Raw genomic sequence first — 20,381 nt, forward strand, 5'->3', positions numbered from 1 at the left:
AATTCTTTACTCAATCTAAACCTACCCTCTTTTAGTTTAAAACCATTCCCCTTTGTCCTATCATTATCTGCCTGAGTAAAAAGTCGCTCTCCATCACAGTTATGTTGTGAACTAGATCAGAGCACTAGCTCAGCTTTTTTATTATTATTATTAATATAATGTATTTATTTCTCACCCTTATCATTTGCAGTTCAGCCCACAAACACATGCAGGGATAGGAACACCCAGCTGGGCATGGGGAGATGGCAATGCCTACACCAGGATTCTTGCCATGCTTACAGCACCAGCCATCTAGCTGCTGACCTGAAGCCTTCATCAGTTCATAAAGGATGACATTACACTAAAATTCGTTCATATTATACACCTGAGAATCTTCTGCCAGAGGTTATCCCCAAATGGCTTGCTAAAACAGAGTAAAGAAATCCAGGAGAGAGGCAGTCAGGGTGCTCACAGCACTGAGAAGGAGTGTCACCTAGTCCCTTGATCTCTTCTGCCTCCTTCCGCTGGAGAATTTATTGCTTTTTCTTGGTTTAAAATCAATTAATTTAGTGAATATGAAATAGACCTGTATGATTCATTTCTAAGAATGCGTGTTCCTGTTTGCTCACACACGGAGCCAGCATTTTGACTGGTGCCAGATTTACATTATTTGCACATGAAAATGAAACTACACCATGATGTAGTACTTGAAACCGCACAATGATGTAGTACTCTACATATTGCAGTTATAGATTCTCAGTTCTGTATGTATTTGGAAGCCACAGTCTATTGCTTTTTCTGTTGGGATTTCCAAAGATTTTTTTTTTTAAAAAAAAAGCAATTTACAAAACCAGAAGCAAATATTACAGCTCTGCTAGGTATAAGGCATGATTCTCTTAGGAGTGGCTTTAACTTTTTTGTTTTGTTTTGTTTTGTTTTGTTTTTTGGGGAGGATTACAAAGAAGCATAATTACATGTACACGTTGTCCTGAAAAGAAATATAATAAGCTCAATTTAATCCTTTTGAGGGAGATACAGGAGAGGTTCAAGGCAATTCACCTCTAGATTAAGAAAGTGTGAAAATAACTCTTTATGCTCCCACAAGAAAGCCATAACAAACCTGAAAACCTGCTATAAAAACATACATGTGTTTTGCCAGCTGACCGAGACACATAGTCCTAGATTCAGGTCAGAACAGGAGCTTTCCTGTCCAGCCCACAAGGAGGATCAGTGACAGCACAGCATCACCCATCTGTCATTAGGAAGGAAATGTTTTGGGAGCAAAGAACAAAGCTTACACAAACATACTGCATCAATGAATGTCAGAATTTAATATCCTGAGCTTTTGTTGTGTTGCATAATTTAGCAGGAGATGGCTACCAGGATCAAGTAGTGGAAAACGCTTTTCCCCTGAAAATGTCAAGACAAATGAGCATTGACTATGCACAGCCTGGCAAGGCACAGGTTAAAACCCTATCTCCAACAGCCAGGGGCTTTGCAGCTGCTGGCAATTAGGCTTGTCAGCATTCCTCCCAAAAGCTCCTGCTGGCATATGAAAACCAGGGGTAATTGGGAGCAGCAGTCATCTTCCTCGAGGCTGGAAGCCTGTGGGAGCAGGACTGAGCTGCTGGGTGTGTGGGGTGGCTAGGCTGGCATGCTTCTCAGCAAGCATCCCCGTGTGCTTGACAAGCAGTGGGAAACTGGAGCTTGTTTTGCTTTGGGCTGTGCTCTGACTGGCAGCTCGGAGCAGGCTGTGCCCATTTCAGATGTCTTCTGAGATACTGACCTTGCTCTGCTGCCTGGAGATTTCAGCGATCTGTGCTGCTTCAGGGACATCCTCTTGGCTTTGTGGGTGGGGATGTTCTTATCGCAGGTTGTTAACGATTTCACACACTTTTCACTCAAGGGCACTCTTGTGTTCCCAGAATTAGACTGCAGAAAGCTTGTCCTGTCCCACCAGGGAGAGTGCTGCCCATCAGGTCTATATCAGCCTGGAGAGCAAGGCTGAATGCCATCAGCTAACAGGGGGCTGTGACTGGAGAGAGCAGCTGCCCTTTCTCTCTTCCAGTTCAATTTAATATGATGACTAATTGACTGTGTTTGAATAAAACAGTCATCGTTACCCAGGACTTGAGCAATGAAGCTTTGAGAATATTGGTGTGGAAAGAGCAATTTCTGCTTAGTGCAGAAGGGAGTGGTGTGTACTTTCTTTGTACTAAAAAGAAAAATGAGGAAAAAAAAAAAAACACCCACTTAACACCCCACTATATCCCGAAAGCTTTAGGGGAGAATCCAGGTCTTGGGTATAAAGAGTATAATAATTCCTGGGTGCCAAAGTTCAGATGCTGGAAATCCGTTCTCAACAGTAAGCTAATCCTTGCAGTACCCAAATTCCACAAACACGTCAGGATTTTGCTTTGTTTCCTGGAGAACGGCATACGGTTTTACCTCTGATGTGTCAAGAGGTATTTAGTCCTGCCCACGACTGAATAGCTGCTGACCTATTTCTTACAACCATCTGAAAAAGGTTCCTCCTTTTGGCATTTCTTTGCCTACCCTTGTGTGAGCAGGATCTGAGAGGTTTGCTCTGGAGGCACCCACTGGATCACGGGTCCTGTGTGAATCAATGGAAGGGTCTTCTTGCTCAGAAGTAGTCAGAAGAGTGTGCTCCTGTTTGGCTGAGCCATTTGGAGCATTTACTGCATATAAGGAAGAGAGAGGTTTAATTTTCATGCTAGTTGGAGTTAAAACCTGACCCTGCTGGAAGAGTGGCCCCATCTGAGTGGGAGAGGCTGCCTTCTGCATCTTCTCCAGAGCAGAGCACCATGCAGAAATGGCTCCAGTTCTGAGAGCCACAACAAAAATAGGCATTCAGATGCTATGCCTGGTCCAAGTGCTTCTCTGTGTCTTTTATCCAAAAGCTCCTTCATGGAGAAAGGCAGTTTGTGGCAGAAGCCTGCACATTTGTGTATAAGCATATCTTTACGAGCCCATTTGGAAAAGGGTGGCTTAAGTAAAGAGAGAGGAGTCAGTCTCTCTCTAATTACTGACCTTTGGCTGGGGGGATTCTACTTCTGTCCAACTTCCGTGCTTGTTTGAGCATCCTTCTTGCCAGGTCCCATAGCATGGAGACCAATTCTGGAAACCCTGCATTGGTTAAAGGCCTGAAAAGAGCACGGCTGCTTGTCCAAGTAAGCTTGTAGAAAATGCTACTTTTTAAACCAGCAGCTGCTTAGGAAAACCTAGCCAAGGCTCAGAACAATGCAGGAACACAGGATTTGTTTAGCATGGTTACCCTGGAGAGAAGAGCACTAGCACAGCTCCCTGACTCAGGGGGGAAGCACAACCTCCCTGTCAAAAATGATGCAAAGTGTTATACAAGGTGCCACTCTTTTTTTTTTCTTCTTCTTCTTCTTTTTTTTTTTTTTCTAAATGGTTTCTTCAGATCTGAAAGCCCAGCAAAGCAAGAATGGATCTATCTCTTTACTAGGATGCTCTGCACAGAGTTGCCTGTGGACTTCAGGCTGGTCAGCCCAATGATCTATGTGGATGAGTGACCTGAGCATCACCTCTATCATTTACACGGCTCTTCTATTGCAGCTCCTGCCATCAGTGCAGTGGCACCTCCTCTGCCACTCAGCATGTGTGCCTGGTGGTGTGGCTGCAGCCCCACAGCATGACTACTGCTGCCTGCTGGAGCTGAGTGGGGCTTCTAGTGATAGGACAAGGGGTAATGGCTTTAAACTAAAAGAGGGTAGGTTTACATTAGATATAAGGAAGAAATTCTTCACTCCGAGGGTGGTGAGGCAGTGGCACAGGCTGCCCAGAGAAGCTGTGGATGCCCCATCCCTGGAGGTGCTCAAGGCCAGGCTGGATGGGGCTTTGGGCAACCTGGTCTGGTGGGAGGTGTCCCTGCCCATGGCCGGGGGTTGGAACTGGGTGGTCTTTAATGTGCCCTCCAACCCAAACCATTTTGGGATTCTCACCTGGGGCTGGATGCATGGAGGGAGTGAGAGCTAGAGACAAAAGCATGGAGCAACTCAGGTTCCTGGGAGGCTTTTTAGCCTTTGGGTTTTGTATGAATTACATACTGCACTTCCTTGCATTTTTAAGTCAACCTCTGCTCCCTTAAAACAGCTTAGGGCACAATTTCACCACTTTAAAGAAGCCTATGTACTTAACTCATATAAGTAAATTACACTCCTTGAAATTTCTTACTGATGTAATAACGCATCAGAATCATAGAATCATTTAGGTTGCAAAAGAACTCCAAGATCATCAAGTCCAAATGAAGGCATAGTTTTCAGCAATTCAACAATGAAATTTTTTATGGGATTGTCTGCTTTGACAGTAAAGTGGGTCACTATGGATGGAACAGGAGTCCTTCTGTTTTTATACTTTTATTTCTGTAAGGTAATAAGCTCAGTCTATAAGACACACAGAATAATGGTATAGGAGGAAAGAAAGAAAAATTTAGACTTGGGAAAAGAGAATTCTCTATTGCTGATACTCCACGTGACAGGAGATTATTTTTAATGTGTGAAGTGACCCAGTAACATGGAATTTCACACAAATTTCACACTTTCCTCCACGTACTAGAGGGAATTATTCTTAGAAATACAGCTGCTTAAAGAAAGGGGGGGGAAGGGAGGAGGGGGGGGAAGGGAGGAGGGGGGGATTCAACAAATTGAGGGTTTGGTTTTTCCTCTGATGTGAGCAATGAGCTTGTAGGTGGGAGTACTGAACCCCACTGCTCTCTCTGTCTGCTCTCCTTGCTCTTTCAGGTTTGTGGAAATAGATTCAGCTACCTTCTCTTTCCCCAAAGAGGGCATGAAAGGAGAGGTGTGGGATGAGCAGAGTGCATGCTCTGCTCCTCTCCTCATCTTCCAGAGAAGCTGAGCTCACCAGGGAGGGGAGCAATTTACTGGCAGTAATTGCCATCCCAGCCTCTCCTTTCCATCTCCTTTGAGCAAGAAAGACCGAGGGAGGTTTGTGACTCTCGAAGGGCTTGTCTTCACAGCAGTGCTAGCTGAAGACAGCGTGCAGAGCACAGCCCAGCAGGATGCAGATCCCTGTGCAAAGCCCCTGGCCAGCCCCAGAAAGCTCTGAAGATGAGTGAGTTGGCCTGGGAGGGGTGAGGAAGCTCAAGTCCTGCTCGTGCTTGAACTGTAAATGCAGAGGGCATGCAGCTACAAGCTGCTGGTGAGCTTTCACTCATCTGATGCTAATCCAGTTAAACGCCAATGAAATAACTATGCTGTTAGAGCATCCTTATAGGAAGTGATCAGCTCACTTGAGCTATCTTATAGATAGATAACCTACGCCAACTTCACTGTGAGGACCAGTTGCTTCTGGAGGTGCTTCTGCAGCCAGGTGGTTTACAAATAACTCCTTCATGTGCCATTCCCAGGGACAGAGGGTTAAAAGCAAACCTTACTTTCCTTCGTAAATAGATTCCAAAAATCAGACTGTGTACTATTCATCTGTTTAAGGTTTAACAAGTGTGAATCACTAACAGTTGAAAAAAGGCTAAGAAAACACTTTTGATTGCAGCACTGAGTGTTGCTGTTTGAGTAAAAACTATCCTGACACAGAAAAGAGAATGGGGCACAATAGGCATCGACCAACTGTATGAAAGGATGCCAGACTTTATGCAAGACGTTTGTTTTTACAGCTGGCTCATGAAATGTAACAGCTGTACTATGTTTTACAGTGACAAGTTGCTGAGAAAACAGCTGCTCCTGGAGCAATATTTTCATTTGCTTTTTTTTTTTTCTCCTCCCCCTCTGCTTCCTCTTCAGATAATGGCTCTGGGTCAGGAGAAGGAGGTGAGTACCCAACCCCAGTTACATGTGCTTTTGGTCTTTTTTAGTATACATTTATCTGTGTCTGTTTTACCTAAGGGGTTGCTGTGGTACAGGAATTAAGGAAAAGTTATGACAACTTAAAAATAAGCTTGCATGCTGTAGTGTTTTTGTATCTCAGAACAGTATTTTTACAGGAATAGTTTATAGTGTGCATTTGACTCTTTCAGATATGACCTATATCATTTTTCATTTGTTTCATGCATGCTAAAATGGTATTGCCAGCAATGCAGTGTAATAGTTAGATCTGTACTAAACCACCATTTCACCTTTATCTCACTCCTGGAAACGTCTATCCACAATAAATGTCTTGCTTATTTATTTCCTTGCATGTATTTCCATAGTGTCTGCAATGTCTAGCTATCACTTTATCCTTGGCAAACATGTTGCCTAAAAATGTGCAAAGATTACAGTAAGATATGTTTTTAATAAATATTTTAAATGTTCTTGTTCAAAGCTGTGTATTCAAAGAGGGCAAATAGCACAACTGGTACTAATGGAAGTGTCCCTGTCTTTGAACACATCTTAACCTCCTTCCAGTGGTTAAAAATTATATGCAATTTTATCTTAATTTTATCATTGATACTAGTAGCAAGAATACATATAGAATGAAAACATGTGAGATATATCATAGAATGGCTTGGGTTGGAAGGGACTTCAAAGACCACCCAGTTCCAACCCCCCTGCCATAGGCAGGGATGCCACCCACTAGGTCAGGTTGCTCAGGGCCTCATCTAACCTGGCCTTGAACACATTACGTGTTGCGGTGTATACTGATGGGACTGACTGTATACAAGTCATTGTGTTTGACACCTCAGTTTAAGTACAAATTGCCCAAACAATGTCCCCTCAAAGCTCTCAGGGACCTTAGGTTTTCATGTGTTTCTTAATGGCCTATATGAACAGCAGGAGGCTCTGTTGGCCTGGTCCCGATATCCTTTCCTCCACTGTGTGCTCTGGTTGGCTCTGTACTGCCTGGGGACACGCAGGTGGGCAGCACATGGGGCAGGGACCCATCGTCCCTGGGGCACTCCCATGAGAAATGCCATGCATCCAGTGAGCAGTACTTGCTAAGACTGTCTAAACAGATGTTTCACCAGGTCATGCAAGGTCCTATCTCCAAGTGACACGGTGTTGTGTTACCTCAAGCCGTCTAGCACAGTTTGAAATATTGGAAGTCTCATGTGTGCAGCTATGTGAAAATGTAGACAATCAATGGCATCACTGCGTGGCTAAGCACAACACTTAACTTTCCAAAAACCAGGAGCTAGCTCCTTTTTTCTTCATGTAACAAGGCAAGGTATTTCCCACAGCTTTAATAACTTTCTACCAGAAAATTTGTGGGCTGCTGGTAGCACTCAGCCATCCTCATGTGTTTTCTTTTGGTTTGCCTTCTTTTCTTCTGAGCCGTACCTGAAGGACCAATTTCCTGCTCAAGCACTGCCTCGTGTTACCTTCACTGGTGATTTTCTTCTGATGCTTTTCTTCCTGAGCTTGTATCATGCTCTTTCCCCAGCTCTGCTTGCTTCCCACTTTGTTACCCAGCTCGTTATTTCCCTACAGCTGCTCCCTGCAAGCTGCAAGTTGCTTGCCTCAGTACTACTATGCACTTCTTATAGGAGACAGATGACAGTAATTTGACCCACCTCTGACTTTTATTTTTGCTACAGTTTTAGAAATGCTTGAATGCTGTTGGGATTTTTTGTAGTATTTCCTCAATCAGATACAAAAATGTCCATTAAGTCTCTTGTAAATTTTACTGTGTTGGTCTGGAGTAGATGACTGACAGATGTGGGGATTCTTTGGGCTATTTTAATAACAGTTTGGAAAAAAAAAAAAGTAGGACAGAACATGCTGTCTTTTGTTGGCTACTCACTGATGAGGTGAAAAATACAAGTTCAAATATATTTGTTGCTTGATTTGGGGCAGGAGATTGAACACACTGTGTCTTGGTAAGAGAGTCCCAAACTGCATCTCTCTTGGCTTCTGCTGTTGTAGCTGTTCTCACTTAAAATATCAATCAAGCTGGGATAAAGGGAACTGGAGGAAGGAGACAGCCTGGAGGTTGGAAGGATGCATGCATCAGAAGGGCTTTGTTATCTGGGACTCAGTGCACGAGTGAATTATAATTATTTATGCAAAATAGGATGGCATTAGCTGAAGAGATTTGGTGGTCTCTCCAGGCTTCCTTGTAGCAGTGGCTAGTGTGTTGTCTTGGGGATGGAATATGCATGTTCTGTTCACTTTGGGCAGAGAGAAAAGAATTGTATCTGCTTCCCTTTACCCCATGCAAGTGCCTACACTTCTTCGGTATTGAATAAAAAAGGGACAACGTACCTGCTATCACTACCTCTTTCAAAAGTTTTGTGATGTTAGCCCTCCATTTCTTCAGGCCAAATGAAATGTTCCCCCTTTTATCCAGTATGAAAAAAAGTTGGGTATAGTTCTTAATTTCAGATAGGAAAAAAAAAAAAGTAATTCCTGCCTGTTGGGACTCTTCTTTTTTTCTTTTTTTTTTTTCTTTAGATATATCTAGGCCTAATTACTGATACAATGAACTACTGCTTTTCCCATCTACCTTTGTCACTGCACTGGGTATAGTACTTCTGCAGAACAATTGGCTAGTCATTGAGTCATTTCCTTCAAAGGATGGAATGCACTGTTATTTTGATTATTGAACTCTGCTCTGACCAAAAACTTGAACATTGTTGTGCTCAAAATATTTTCATACCTGGAAGTGTTTTTATTCCATTATTCAAGTAACTGTAAAAGTGTCACAAGAAGACATTAAAGACATCTGAGTTGTATTACATGTTAAGGAAATTCATAATTAAAACAAATTTTGAAAAGAACGTTCAACCTGTTGAGGCTGGAATTACATTATTCAGGATCCGAACAAGAGAAAGTCCAGCTACAGGACTGACTGGAGCACAGCACAGCTCCTTCTTGGCCCAGTCTTCCCCATCTTCTTCCAAAGGAAGCCAGAACATGCTGCGATATAATAATCACCGAGGCCTTAGAGGTTAATAGCATACTCTTGGCTAAGAGTGCACAAATGGGGACCAAGTTGAGTAGGTTATATGCCCTGTGGGTTAGATGCAAATGCTGCTTGTAAAAAACAGTGGAAGTGGGGCAAGAGAGAGGGATCCTGCAAGTGAGTGAACAAACTTGCTTAGAAATTTCTTCTTAGGATTTACATTTCCAGATGTTAATCACAGAATCAGTGTTTGCTTTGTTTCTTACATATGCAATTAGTGGGCTTGTGCATACACCAGTGATGCTTGCACACACAAAATGGATGAGTGTAGCTGCTTGTACACATTCAGGAAGCACTGTCATTGCTCTGCAGGAGATGTACTGTTTGCTGGTAGATTTTTAAATCTGAAGGAAAGTACTGGGAAAGTGTCTGGATTCTGCTCTTTAGTTGCTATAGATCTGCTGGTGACAGTTTCCTCTGCTTAAATTAGCGGTATGCCTCCCATGCAGCTAAGATTTGTGCTAGTGGTTCGTGTTGTTCTGTTTCATTTTCCAGATGCATAGCAAGCTCATTAATGATTCTGAAATTTGACTTCATGCAGAATTTCCCTCCTACTCCAAAGCTGTATGATGTTAAATGCATTAATTTTAATGTAAAAAAAAAATAGATTTAGAACTGATTAAAAAACAAACGCTCACACACACACTAAAAACCTCTTCCTCAAAGACTATTTCAGACAATATCTTGCCTTAGAAGTTGTTATGCATGACAAAAATGCTAAAGACTGTGGAACTACTGATCCAGATTCTCTCCCAAATCATATTTACTGTTAGAAAGGTAGGAGATTTTAGTAAAAGAATTAGGAGTGGGAGAATTTTTTCAGTACAACTGAATGAAATAAAGGAACATCAGTTTTAAGGGTGACACAGTTGTCTAGTTGCCTTCTGACTTGCTGGGTAAACAATTTCCATTTCCTATGGTCTGATGGCACAGTATTCATAAAGAGTTACAATCAAATTACTCATTTTGCTTATTCCAGAAGTCTGAACCTTCAATTAGCATAATAAAAATTACAGTTATGAAACCAAATTGTTGATCACTTGTGGCAATGGGTATCCTGATGCCACTTCTAAGAATAGTATGCATTGTTAATTCAGAAATTAGAGAAATTTCAAAACCCTCATTGCTCTACCATTATGTTTCACCCCTACAGAAAACAACATCAGAGAGTGGGACTCAGCCCTACAAATGTTGCCTACTTAAGGTCACAGCTGGTAACTGTGGGATGTACTAGATTTGCATCTAAGATATGGGCTTCTCACAGTAATCTCTTATGAATTATTCTGCAATTTCCTTGTTCTGAAGAATACGTTCATAAAAATGGCTTCTGATCCATTTTCTTTAATCTGTGATTTGTTACTGTTTGAGATAGAACTAGTGAAAGAGAAACTACAGTCTCAGATTCATGTTCATCTCTGCCAGTAGTAAATTGTAACACTATTTGGTCTGCTGGATGTAGTTCCACAACTGATAGATCAGGGCACAAAAAAGGACCATGTGTACATACAGAAGAAAAATGTCTTGCTTGCATGCCACATGTTATTGTTTCTAATATGAATTTTCCCTTTAAGAATTTTATTACTGGTGGAACCTGCCTCATTCTCCCTGTAAAAAGAACTGTCTTGACCCAGTAAAGTAACCTCAGGAAGATTAACTTTCATAGGATTACATTAATATGACTAAGGGTGAGCTTTCAGAGTATTTTCTGCAAGGTACTTTCTATGTGAAAATAGTTTTTTTCCTCAGTTTTACAACCTGAGAGTAGCCAAGAAGGTCCAGAAAGGAGCAGTCATCTTAGTGATCTCCATTCCCTCTCATAAGGCAAAGAGCTGGCAGTCAGTGCTCCTAGCCAGGCAGAAGCCCTATCACTTAGCTGAAGTGCCATCTATGTTCAGAAGCCCTCACTCTTGATTTAACTCAATATTCTGACAATATTTTAAAAAGATCCCACAACTACATTGCCCAACTAGAAGTGAGACAACTCTAAGAGAAATTGGAGCCACTGCACTAAATTCTGTTCAGACTTACAATCACAAGATACCTTTTAGAAGAAATTTTGGCCCGCTGCAGATGGGAACATTGATTCTGAAAGGAAAGCTTTTTGAAGACAAATCTGGTTCCCATTTTTTTGGTCAAAGATATTGGTGACAAAGGTAATTTGCTTTCATCTGGCAGCATCCTTATTTGTAAGGCTTTTCTGGTTGTACTTTCCATTTGGCATGCAGGCATAGTGCAATAACTTTTGAAGGTGGGCCTTATTTCTTTTGAGTTCCCAGGTCCTGCATTTGCTAAACTTTCACTTCTGAGCAGTTCTTCCCATCCCCCTCCAAGTAAAGGCCTTTCTGCCTCTTGCTCCAATTCTTCCTTCATTTCTCCGTTTGATGCTGCAAGCAAATGCCAGTTGCAATGTTGACTTAGTGTTACAGCTAGGCCTTTGCAAGGACATGTTGAAAACCATCAGCATGTATTATGTACGCCACCACATAGCTAAGAAATGCCAATGGCTTTTCAAGCCAGCTTCTTGGAGGCAAACCAGTGTCCTAGAAGAGGCAGGTTCGGTGGTATAGTAACATACCTACAAGAGTGAGATTTCTAACACTCCTACAATGCCCATGACATTAATTTTTTATTCCTTTTGTTCAGAGTGTGTCTGTAACTAAGCAAAATGCACTTTTGATATCAAAAAAAAAGATGTAGTAGTTAGACAGATGGCACCCAATCATTCCAGGCTTTTAAGCTAAGGAAATAACATGCTTGCAATACATATAACTAAGTTAATTATTATTAAAATAATTTGTTTTGAATTTCTAATCCCTCTGAAACCTAATAGCTAAAGTATCTTGTGATGAACGTCTAGCAGATTGCATTTAGTAATTAATAAATTGATATACAGTATGTGCTTTTTAGCAGGCTGCCATCTGTTCCTTCCCCTCACTGGGGACAACACTTATCCAATAATTGTCACACAGTCAGGGTGGTATAAACAGACATGGCTTAGAACCTCAAATTATTTTTTTTTTTAATTTTAATTTGTGATAATGCTACTGATTTGTTTTAATGTATTTTAATATGACTGCAGGAGCTTGCTGGTGATTAACACCCTGGATAGGAGGTAACATCACATCTTTTAGGCATATTTCTATAATGGTGAGTGATTTAGAGAGATGTAAGTGCTAATTCCATCACATGGTTTGTCACTGAGTATCGCTGTAACTTCAAATAGCCCTATTTATTTCTGTTGAGATCCTACCCCCGGTAGGTAAAATTAACCAAACTAGGTAAAATTTCCAAACTAAAATTTCCAAGAATTACTGTAATTTCACCTTTAGTTCAGCAAGGCGAGGCAAGAGCCTGAATGGTCAGGCCTTGTTTTGGTGAGAACTTGCCCTTAGCAGGGATTTCAGGAGCAAGAGTGCCTGTTCAGAAGGATGCAGGGGACAGGGGCACAGAAAGACAGATTCCTCTTGCTTTCTGGACAGGATCACTACTAATAAAAAAGAGCAGATTCTTCTTATTCAGCCTTAATATGGCCTGCAGAACTGCATGTGGCGTCTTCGTGAAATGGTGGGACATCTCCCTCGGTGTCTGATGACTTCCCTGTCCTTTCCATTTTCCACCACCATCCACTTATGCATAATTTCCCTAGTGGTTTCTCTGAAGTTGTTGTGTCTTCCTTTGGAGAAAAAGGAGTTTGCTGCATTTCAAACAAGACAGTGCAGAAAACAGGTATTAAATTTCTCCAGCCAGAGGGTTTTGCAGTATGAAAGCTGATCCAGCTCTTACAGTAGACTTCCCCAATGTTATTTGCAGTGTGGTTATGCATAGAAGCAAATAGAAGCTTGAGTTGTCAAATGTATAAAATCTATAAGACATAACAAGGGTAGCAGTGGTAGGTAGTCTTGCAGTGTGTGGCCTTGAGTCATTTGCTTGTGCACATCCTCAAGTCCTGCACGCACTGTCATTATAACAACCACAGGGCAAACATATTGCTGTGGCTGGGCTGTGATTAAGATATCAACTTCAAACTCAGCCTCTTCAGGCACCTCAATCATAAATAGACCAGGCATCCTTTTATTAAATCTGTACTGCCTATTCTTGCAAAATCAAATTTTAAAGGCTGCTGTCTTTACTGGAGCATGCTTATATAGAATCATAGAGTGGCTAGGGTTGCAAGGGACCTTAAAGATCACCCAGTCCCAACCCTCCTGCCATAGACAGGGACGACACTCACTAGATCAGGTTGCTCAGGGCCTCATCTAACCTGGTCTTGAACACCTCCAGGGATGGGGCATCCACAACCTCTTTGAGCAACCTGTTCCAGTGCCCCAACACCCTCTGAGTGAAGAATTTCCTCCTAATCTCTAATCTAAATCTCCCCTCCTTTAGTTTAAAACCACTCCCCTTGTCCTGTCATTATCTGATTGAGCTTCCAAACTTTTTTCTAAGTCCTCTTCAAGTACTAAAAGGTTTCAATGAGGTCCCCACAGAACCTTCTCTTCTGTAGGCCAAACAGCCCCAGCTCTCTCAGCCTTTCTTCACAGGAGAGATGATCCAGCCCCTTGATCATCTTTGTGGCTCTCCTCTGGACCTACTATAACACATTCACATCCTTCTCGTGTTGGGAGCTCCAGACCTGGGTGCAGTACTCCACATGGGGCCTCGCAAGGGCGGAGCAGAGGGGCACAATCACCTCCCTCGACCTGCTGGCCACTCCTCTTTTGATGCAACCCGGGATGCAGTTGGCCTTCTGGGCTGCAAGCGCCCACTGCTGGCTCATGTCGAGCTTTTCATCCACCAGAAACCCCAAGTCCTTCTCTGCAGGGCTGCTCTCAGTGAGTTCTCCCAGTGACTTTTTCTCCATCTGTGCTCATGTCTTGCACTTGGACTAGTTGAACCTCATTAGGTTCACATAGGCCCAATTCTCAAGCTTGTCCAGGTCCCTTTGGATGGCATCCCTTTCTTCTGTTGTGTCGACTGCACCACTCAGCTTGGTGTCATCTGCAAACTTGCCGAGGGTGCACTCGATCCCACTGTCTATGTTATTTTTAAAGATATTAAACAGTACCAGTCCCAGGACAGACCCCTGAGGGACACCACTCATCACCAGCCTCCATTTGGACATAGAGCAATTGACCACCACTCTCTGAGTGCGACCTTCTAGCCAACTCCTTATCCACTGAATGGTCCACCTATCAAATTCATCTCTCTCCAATTTGGAGACCAGGATGTCATGTGGGACTGTGTCAAAGGCCTTTCAGAAGTCCAGGTAGATGACAGCAGTCAGTCTTCCCTTGTCAACTGATGCAGTCACTCCACTGCAGAAAGCCACCAAATTGGTCAGGCATGATTTGCCTTTGATGAAGCCATTCTGCCTGTCTCAGATCACCTCTGTCTTGCCATGTGCCTTGACATTGCTTCCAAGAGGATCTTTTCCATGATCTTTGTGGGCACAGAGGTGAGGCTCACTGAGCTGTAGTTCCCTGGGTCCTCCTTTCTACCCTTTTTAAAAGTGGCATGATGTTTCCCTTTTTCCACTCACCAGGGACTTCGCCTGACTGCCAGGACTTTTCAACTATGATCCCCCTTGATCGGGAGGCCTGTAGAAGTTCCCAGCCACAAGCTGTCTTTTATTGGTGTGGTCCTTAACTTTCACCCACAAGTTCTCAACCTGTCCTGTTATACCTGTTATATCTGCAGCACAATGTACTGCACAGAAAAAGTATCTTTCAGCAAGGTATAGCTCTCCAGACTACCAAGCTAGGCATTTCTTCTAATCCATCTGGGTAGTTTGATAGGAGAACAGGGCCTTCCACATTTGTAAATATTGCTTTTGTATAAGAACCAGCAGCGTGGTCAAAATTTATCAAGACACTGCTTGCCAAAAATTTGGGATAGCTAAGACTTGTTTTAAATATATATGTACAAGCAAAAGAGCAAATTTGCAGGCTTTTTTTAAATTAGTGGGACAATCTCCATTTTAACTAGTGTGTCATTAATGTTGCCCTAAAAATTAATGGAAGAGAGGATAAGTTACTAAATTGTTGAGTGAACTGCAGCCCATAACGTGTGATACTATGGACTGTAATTTTGACAGGAATTTCAACTGCTAGCTCTACTGAGGGGATCAGTATGATTTCAAGGGTTTTCTTCTGTACTTATAGCTGAAGAGAATTTGCTGCAGTGCTTCCTATTTTTCCCAAATCTTTTCAAGATTAGTTGCTGCCATGAGATAGCACATCAGTAAAAATCACTGTACTCCAAAAACAGATAAGAATTGGTTTTCAGAGGGGCTTTCCCAGACGAGGGAATCGTTATTGCATTCATACATGGCTACAGAGCAGCTGCAGCTCTCCAGAAGCTCCCCCCATTTCACTGTGAGCAGTGATAAATATAGGTATAGCAGAGCTCCCTTTCCAGGCCATGCCTCAGGGCAGACCAAACTTCACCTTGACTCAGACTGATGCTTTTGCTTCAAACCAGACATATTACAATTGTAGGAGCACACAAATGAGTTGCCAAGGGAAGCAATTTACGGCTGGCCTGTTCCTTCACAGCAATTGTCCATTTGCAGGCTCTTGCCCTGCAGCTCCTAAGATAGAGCTGGCCATCTTCTGTAGAGGAATAATGACTCAAGGAGAAGTGTTAGGGGGGCAGCGCAGCTCAGAGAGACAACTGGGAGTCACAGATCCCATCCTTGTGTCTCATTTCTTTTGAAGGCCAGAGCATTAATGAGGTGCTGACCTAACACACTAAAGAAAGCCTGAAAGAGAGGGAAAATGAGCTTTCACTCAACATGAAATTAAGATGTCAAGAGCAGAATTAATCAAGATACCAAAGAAAGTGAGAAGAAGAAATTCCGTAATCATCTATACATCAACATTAGAAGCTTGCATAATAAACAAGAGGAACTTGAATTGCTCATTTATGAACATATTTTGACCTAATTGATATTACTGAAAGCTGCTGGGAAGATTTGATTGATTGGAATATTAAAATTAATGGCTAAAACCTATTTAGAGACAATCAAATAGGGAGGAGAAAGGAGATGGCGGGGCAATCTCTCAGGAGGTACATTGCCAATCTGGAGATACTTGCAACAGAGGAACTAATGCTCTCAAATAGTAATGGGTGAACTTATTTTAGCAACACACAGGTTAGGTACTGAAAATGTCTGCTACCTGTTCAGGCTGAAAAAAACCACAGCATTTATCAGTTCTGTATTGGTGGGAAAAGCTGCATTTTTCTTGAAGGACTTCAATCTAAATTCTATGCAGTATCTCATGCTGCTGGTGCATCCTAGAGTTAGTAATGAAAGAAGATTCTAAAAAATATAAATGACTATTGTCTGACATGGAAATGTTGCATCAAGATGTGTTCATCTCTATTACACTTCGTCCTGACACATGTAAATTAACTGTACCGGAGGTGCAGGTAATTGTGACTTACATGTATTTAGTATGTGCAAACAGGATAACGTACAGATAAATAATTCTATAAACACAAGGACCAGGAAGTTCTAATCAAGACAAAAAAAAGGCCACACTTTTTCTGAAACAAATTTCTTTAAGGAAGATAGAGAAAGCAATTTTTGCAGAGAGAGAGAGAGAGAAGTTTACACTGAATAGCATATACAAACAATGAGTTTATGAAAATAAAAAGGTGTCAGGAGCATTTACAGTGAGTAGAGCTGTATGTAAGGTATAAATAAGGAAGGACATGCATATGAATGTGTATGTTTGTTGCTTCTATAGCTCCATTACAAAACCAAAATGCTAATAGTGCAGCAAAAGTGCTCTATAAAGCCTTCTGGTTGTATTTGGAGATAAGTCAGACAGTTTATATAGGAAAGATGAAATATTTTTCATCCTAGTAGTACAGCAGAAGGATATTACACACCAAATGTTGAGGTGTTTTGTAATCAGCAGGTCTGGCTGGTTTGCACCATAAAGCTTTAAAAATGGCTGGTAATGAGTTTTCTGGTCAGCTCACGACTTTTTTGTTTCTTTTTCTTCGGTAGAACAATGAGAAGTAATGTACAAATATTTTGAGAAAAGATAAATGTGATGACCTGGAGAGCTGTAAGGGGTCATTTACTGGCATGGAAAAGTGAAATGTGGCATTAAAGGACACTTTAGCATACCAAACACAGGCCTAGGAATGTGATACCTAGAAAAAAATAAAAGCAAACCAGAAATAAGATGTAGATTTGTAAAGATAAAAGAAAATTACCTCTACTGCAATTTTCTAAGGGTGGTGATATAATTCCGACAGTGGCAATTTTTTAATAAAATTTGGATATGTATTCCTCTTTAATAAATGTGTGCCATGTTTTAGACAGATGTTAACTCAAGAGGCTCACATACAGTGTTCCCCATGTAAGCCCAATCCACAGTTAGGAGGGAGAGCTTTTCTTCAGGCAACATCCAGGAAAATGAGGAAGGACTGTTGTCATTTATTTTTCCTATTTAGATTTAAATAATACAGCAAGTTTTTAATTGGTGGTGTTTTTTTTCCTCTTGCTACAGCACATAGAACTGCTATGAGAAAGGGAATCATTCTGTTTAGTTCTCTATTTGACAGCCTTATGTAGTCAGCCTTACATGAACATGATACTGTGATACATTAAATAGTTCGTGACTCCCTCCGCAAATTTCTGTGGTTCTTTTCCTTCTTTCAATCTCTCCGTTAATGCTTTCTTTAAAAAAAAAAAAAAAAAAAAAAAGTACTGAAATAATTAGAGTATAGTCATATTTCTCTTTTACTCAATTAAGGGTTTTGATGTCCATGTCAACAGTAAGATTGGTGCAGATGTTTTTAGAATATTTGATTGATGTTCATGTCGACAGTAAGATTGGTGCAGATGTTTTTCAAATATTTGAGATAGTAATTTTACTTTTCAGGGGACATAGCATTTATACTGGTTTCTTGTTAAGATGACTTTCTTCTTTTAGTCATGTACAACTAATCAGAGTAATCTGAAAAATACACCACAGCACATATAAGAGATGAGCACAATCTAAGTCTATCGTCAGAAACAAAAAGAGGAAAAATGTAAGAAGTAACTTTGCATAAGAATATCTCTAATTAAAGACTGTCAAAGAAAACAGCTTTCAAATCCCCTCTACCTAATACTCAGGAACATTAAAAGGCATTGAGTTTATATGTTATCAGTGCCAATTCATATTAAATGTGTCTGGGACAAGTCAATGTCAATTCCATGTTTGGTGGAAGGAGAATACAGTGAAATAACAATAAAGGAAGCACCAATTAATAAAGCAGTTGTGTTTCCTGGGATGCATTCTTGTCATTGTTACAGTTCTACCAACCTCCAATTGCCTGATTTTTGAAAGAGGGAGCACTATAAAGGTTAATAGCTTCATTATAAATATATAACTTCATGTCGACAATATACTTGAAGGTAAATTAATTTAGGCAGACAAAATCAGAGCTTAATATGAAAGTCATGCTTTCTATTAACAATACCTTTTGTTGTTTAGAGTATGAAGGATCTGGAACAGAAGTTCAGAGAAAACACTCAAAATGTGGAGTTTGCAAATATAGGGCTGAGTGTGATGAAGATGCAGAAAATGTTGGGTAAGTAACAAGTTTTCCTTAACAATGTTCATGAAGAAAAAAAAAAGAAAAAGTTTGTGATCATATGCTTGACTGTGTTTGCTCTTACTAATTGATGTTTTAATGATGTCTAATAATAACGTATTTGATATGTGTCACTAACAAACAAACCACCTTCATGTGTAGGAGAGAAAACAAAAAGATATGTTGGAGAAACTTTGTCAAACATTTTTTCAAAGAAAGAACCTTTGTGTGTTTCATTCTGGAAAAACAAACAAACAAACAAAAAAAAAACAGGAATACAAAATAAATACTAATAATTCATCTCAGATTTTTTTTCTGTATGTTTTTCCTGTTCACAAAGTATTACTGCAGGGAAGCATACCTTTCCTTTCTTCTGTCTTCTAGCTGGGATTTATTTCATGTAAATAACTTCATAAAATGTCATGCCACCAAAGTAGACTTGCTCTTTTGTGGAGAGACAAACGAGCTGTAGCCATATAATTCATAATTTCACAAGACTGTCTCATAATTTCACAAGATTTTATTATGGGGTGTCAGCATGAAGACATCTCAGAAAGTAAGGTGACTTAACACTAATGTTCAAGATGTGTATTCAAAGTTAAATTGTAGGATACAAGTGAAAACAAAATGGTAATAGTACATATGAATGCTGGCACAATGGTTCAGATTTCATAAAATGTCATACCACCAAAGTAGGCTTGCTCTTTTGTGGAGAGACAAATGAGCTGTAGCCATATTTTATAATAATAATTATAATTTTCTTCATTATTGCCTTGGTCTGTTTCATTTGTGATTGTCAAGTTGGGTATAGATTTGTTTGTTATATGCACTGAGATGTAATCTTGGCTTTGGAAAATCAATCCTCAAGTGTCCAACTTCAGTAAAAGCTTGCCTGTTTAGTCTGTACTTGCAGAGTTTGCATTCCTTTGGCTGTGTAGTATCTATAAGAGAGTGAGGATAATGTTGAAGACAGTGAAAGATTTATCCTCAGCATTCTGCTCACATGAAATGAAGCCATGCTTCTCCCTCTTAACAAGAGTAGAGCACTTTTTTACGTCTTTAATATTTAATATATGTTTTTTACAAAAAATAGGGGGAAATTAAGATGTTTACATGGAAAATACTCAGAAGTTAGAAAATATTCCTCTGAGACTTGCACACAACCTATCAGATCTGTCATTTTTTCAATTTTGTCAGCTTTCCAACCTAAATAACTACATTTTTTGCCCAGTACCTTTGACCATTATAATAGCCTTTAGTGATATTTGCTGTCAGTTTAGATTCAGACTAAATTGGGCCCTGCTACATAGATTGCTTTGCAAGGCTCATTTTCGCCAGTCATACACAATGTCACAGATGCTTAAGTAGAAGCTAGGAGTTGGTGCCTTTTATTCGTAATATAAAAACAGTTATTTACCTGGTAGAAGATGGGATGGAAATCTGTTTTAGAAGCTCTGATACAGCATCCTTCCAGAACACTTTTTACATCTTATTCTGACTTCTTTTCCTGTTGAGTTTCAACATGTTCTTTACCCCCTTAATATTATAACATTAGATATAAAATTATTGGCAACACAAGTACTTTTCATCAGACTTGTATAAGCACTAGGTTCATATTTATTATTTAATTTAATTTTCATAGAATCATGGAGTAGTTTGAATTGGAAGGGACGTTTAAAGATCATCTAAGTCAATCCCCTGCCATGGGCAGGGACACCTCCCACTAGACCAGGCTGCTCAAAGTCCCATCCACCTTGGCCTTGAACTCTTCCAGGAAGGGGGCATACAAAGAATCATAGAAAAATTTTGTACTGTATTACTAACGTTATCACTCTTAGTTCTAGTAAACCATGCAAGAGCCTTAATTTCATTAAAAAAAAGTATTCTATCTTGAGTTTTCCTTT

The 20,381-nt window shown here is 40.6% G+C and overlaps 1 protein-coding gene across 1 annotated transcript in view; it reads left to right on the forward strand.

Moving 5' to 3' along the window:
- TMEFF1 (transmembrane protein with EGF like and two follistatin like domains 1) overlaps positions 1-20,381 on the forward strand; it is a 121,813-nt gene that overhangs the window by 75,781 nt on the left and 25,651 nt on the right. Inside the window, exons 4-5 of the mRNA XM_035550536.2 lie at positions 5,781-5,807; positions 18,378-18,474. Of these exons, the coding sequence (XP_035406429.1) occupies positions 5,781-5,807; positions 18,378-18,474 (124 nt within the window). The remainder of the gene's footprint in view (positions 1-5,780; positions 5,808-18,377; positions 18,475-20,381) is intronic.

Source organism: Cygnus atratus, chromosome 2, assembly GCF_013377495.2.
Source record: "Cygnus atratus isolate AKBS03 ecotype Queensland, Australia chromosome 2, CAtr_DNAZoo_HiC_assembly, whole genome shotgun sequence".
NCBI classification, from domain to species: Eukaryota; Metazoa; Chordata; class Aves; order Anseriformes; family Anatidae; genus Cygnus; species Cygnus atratus.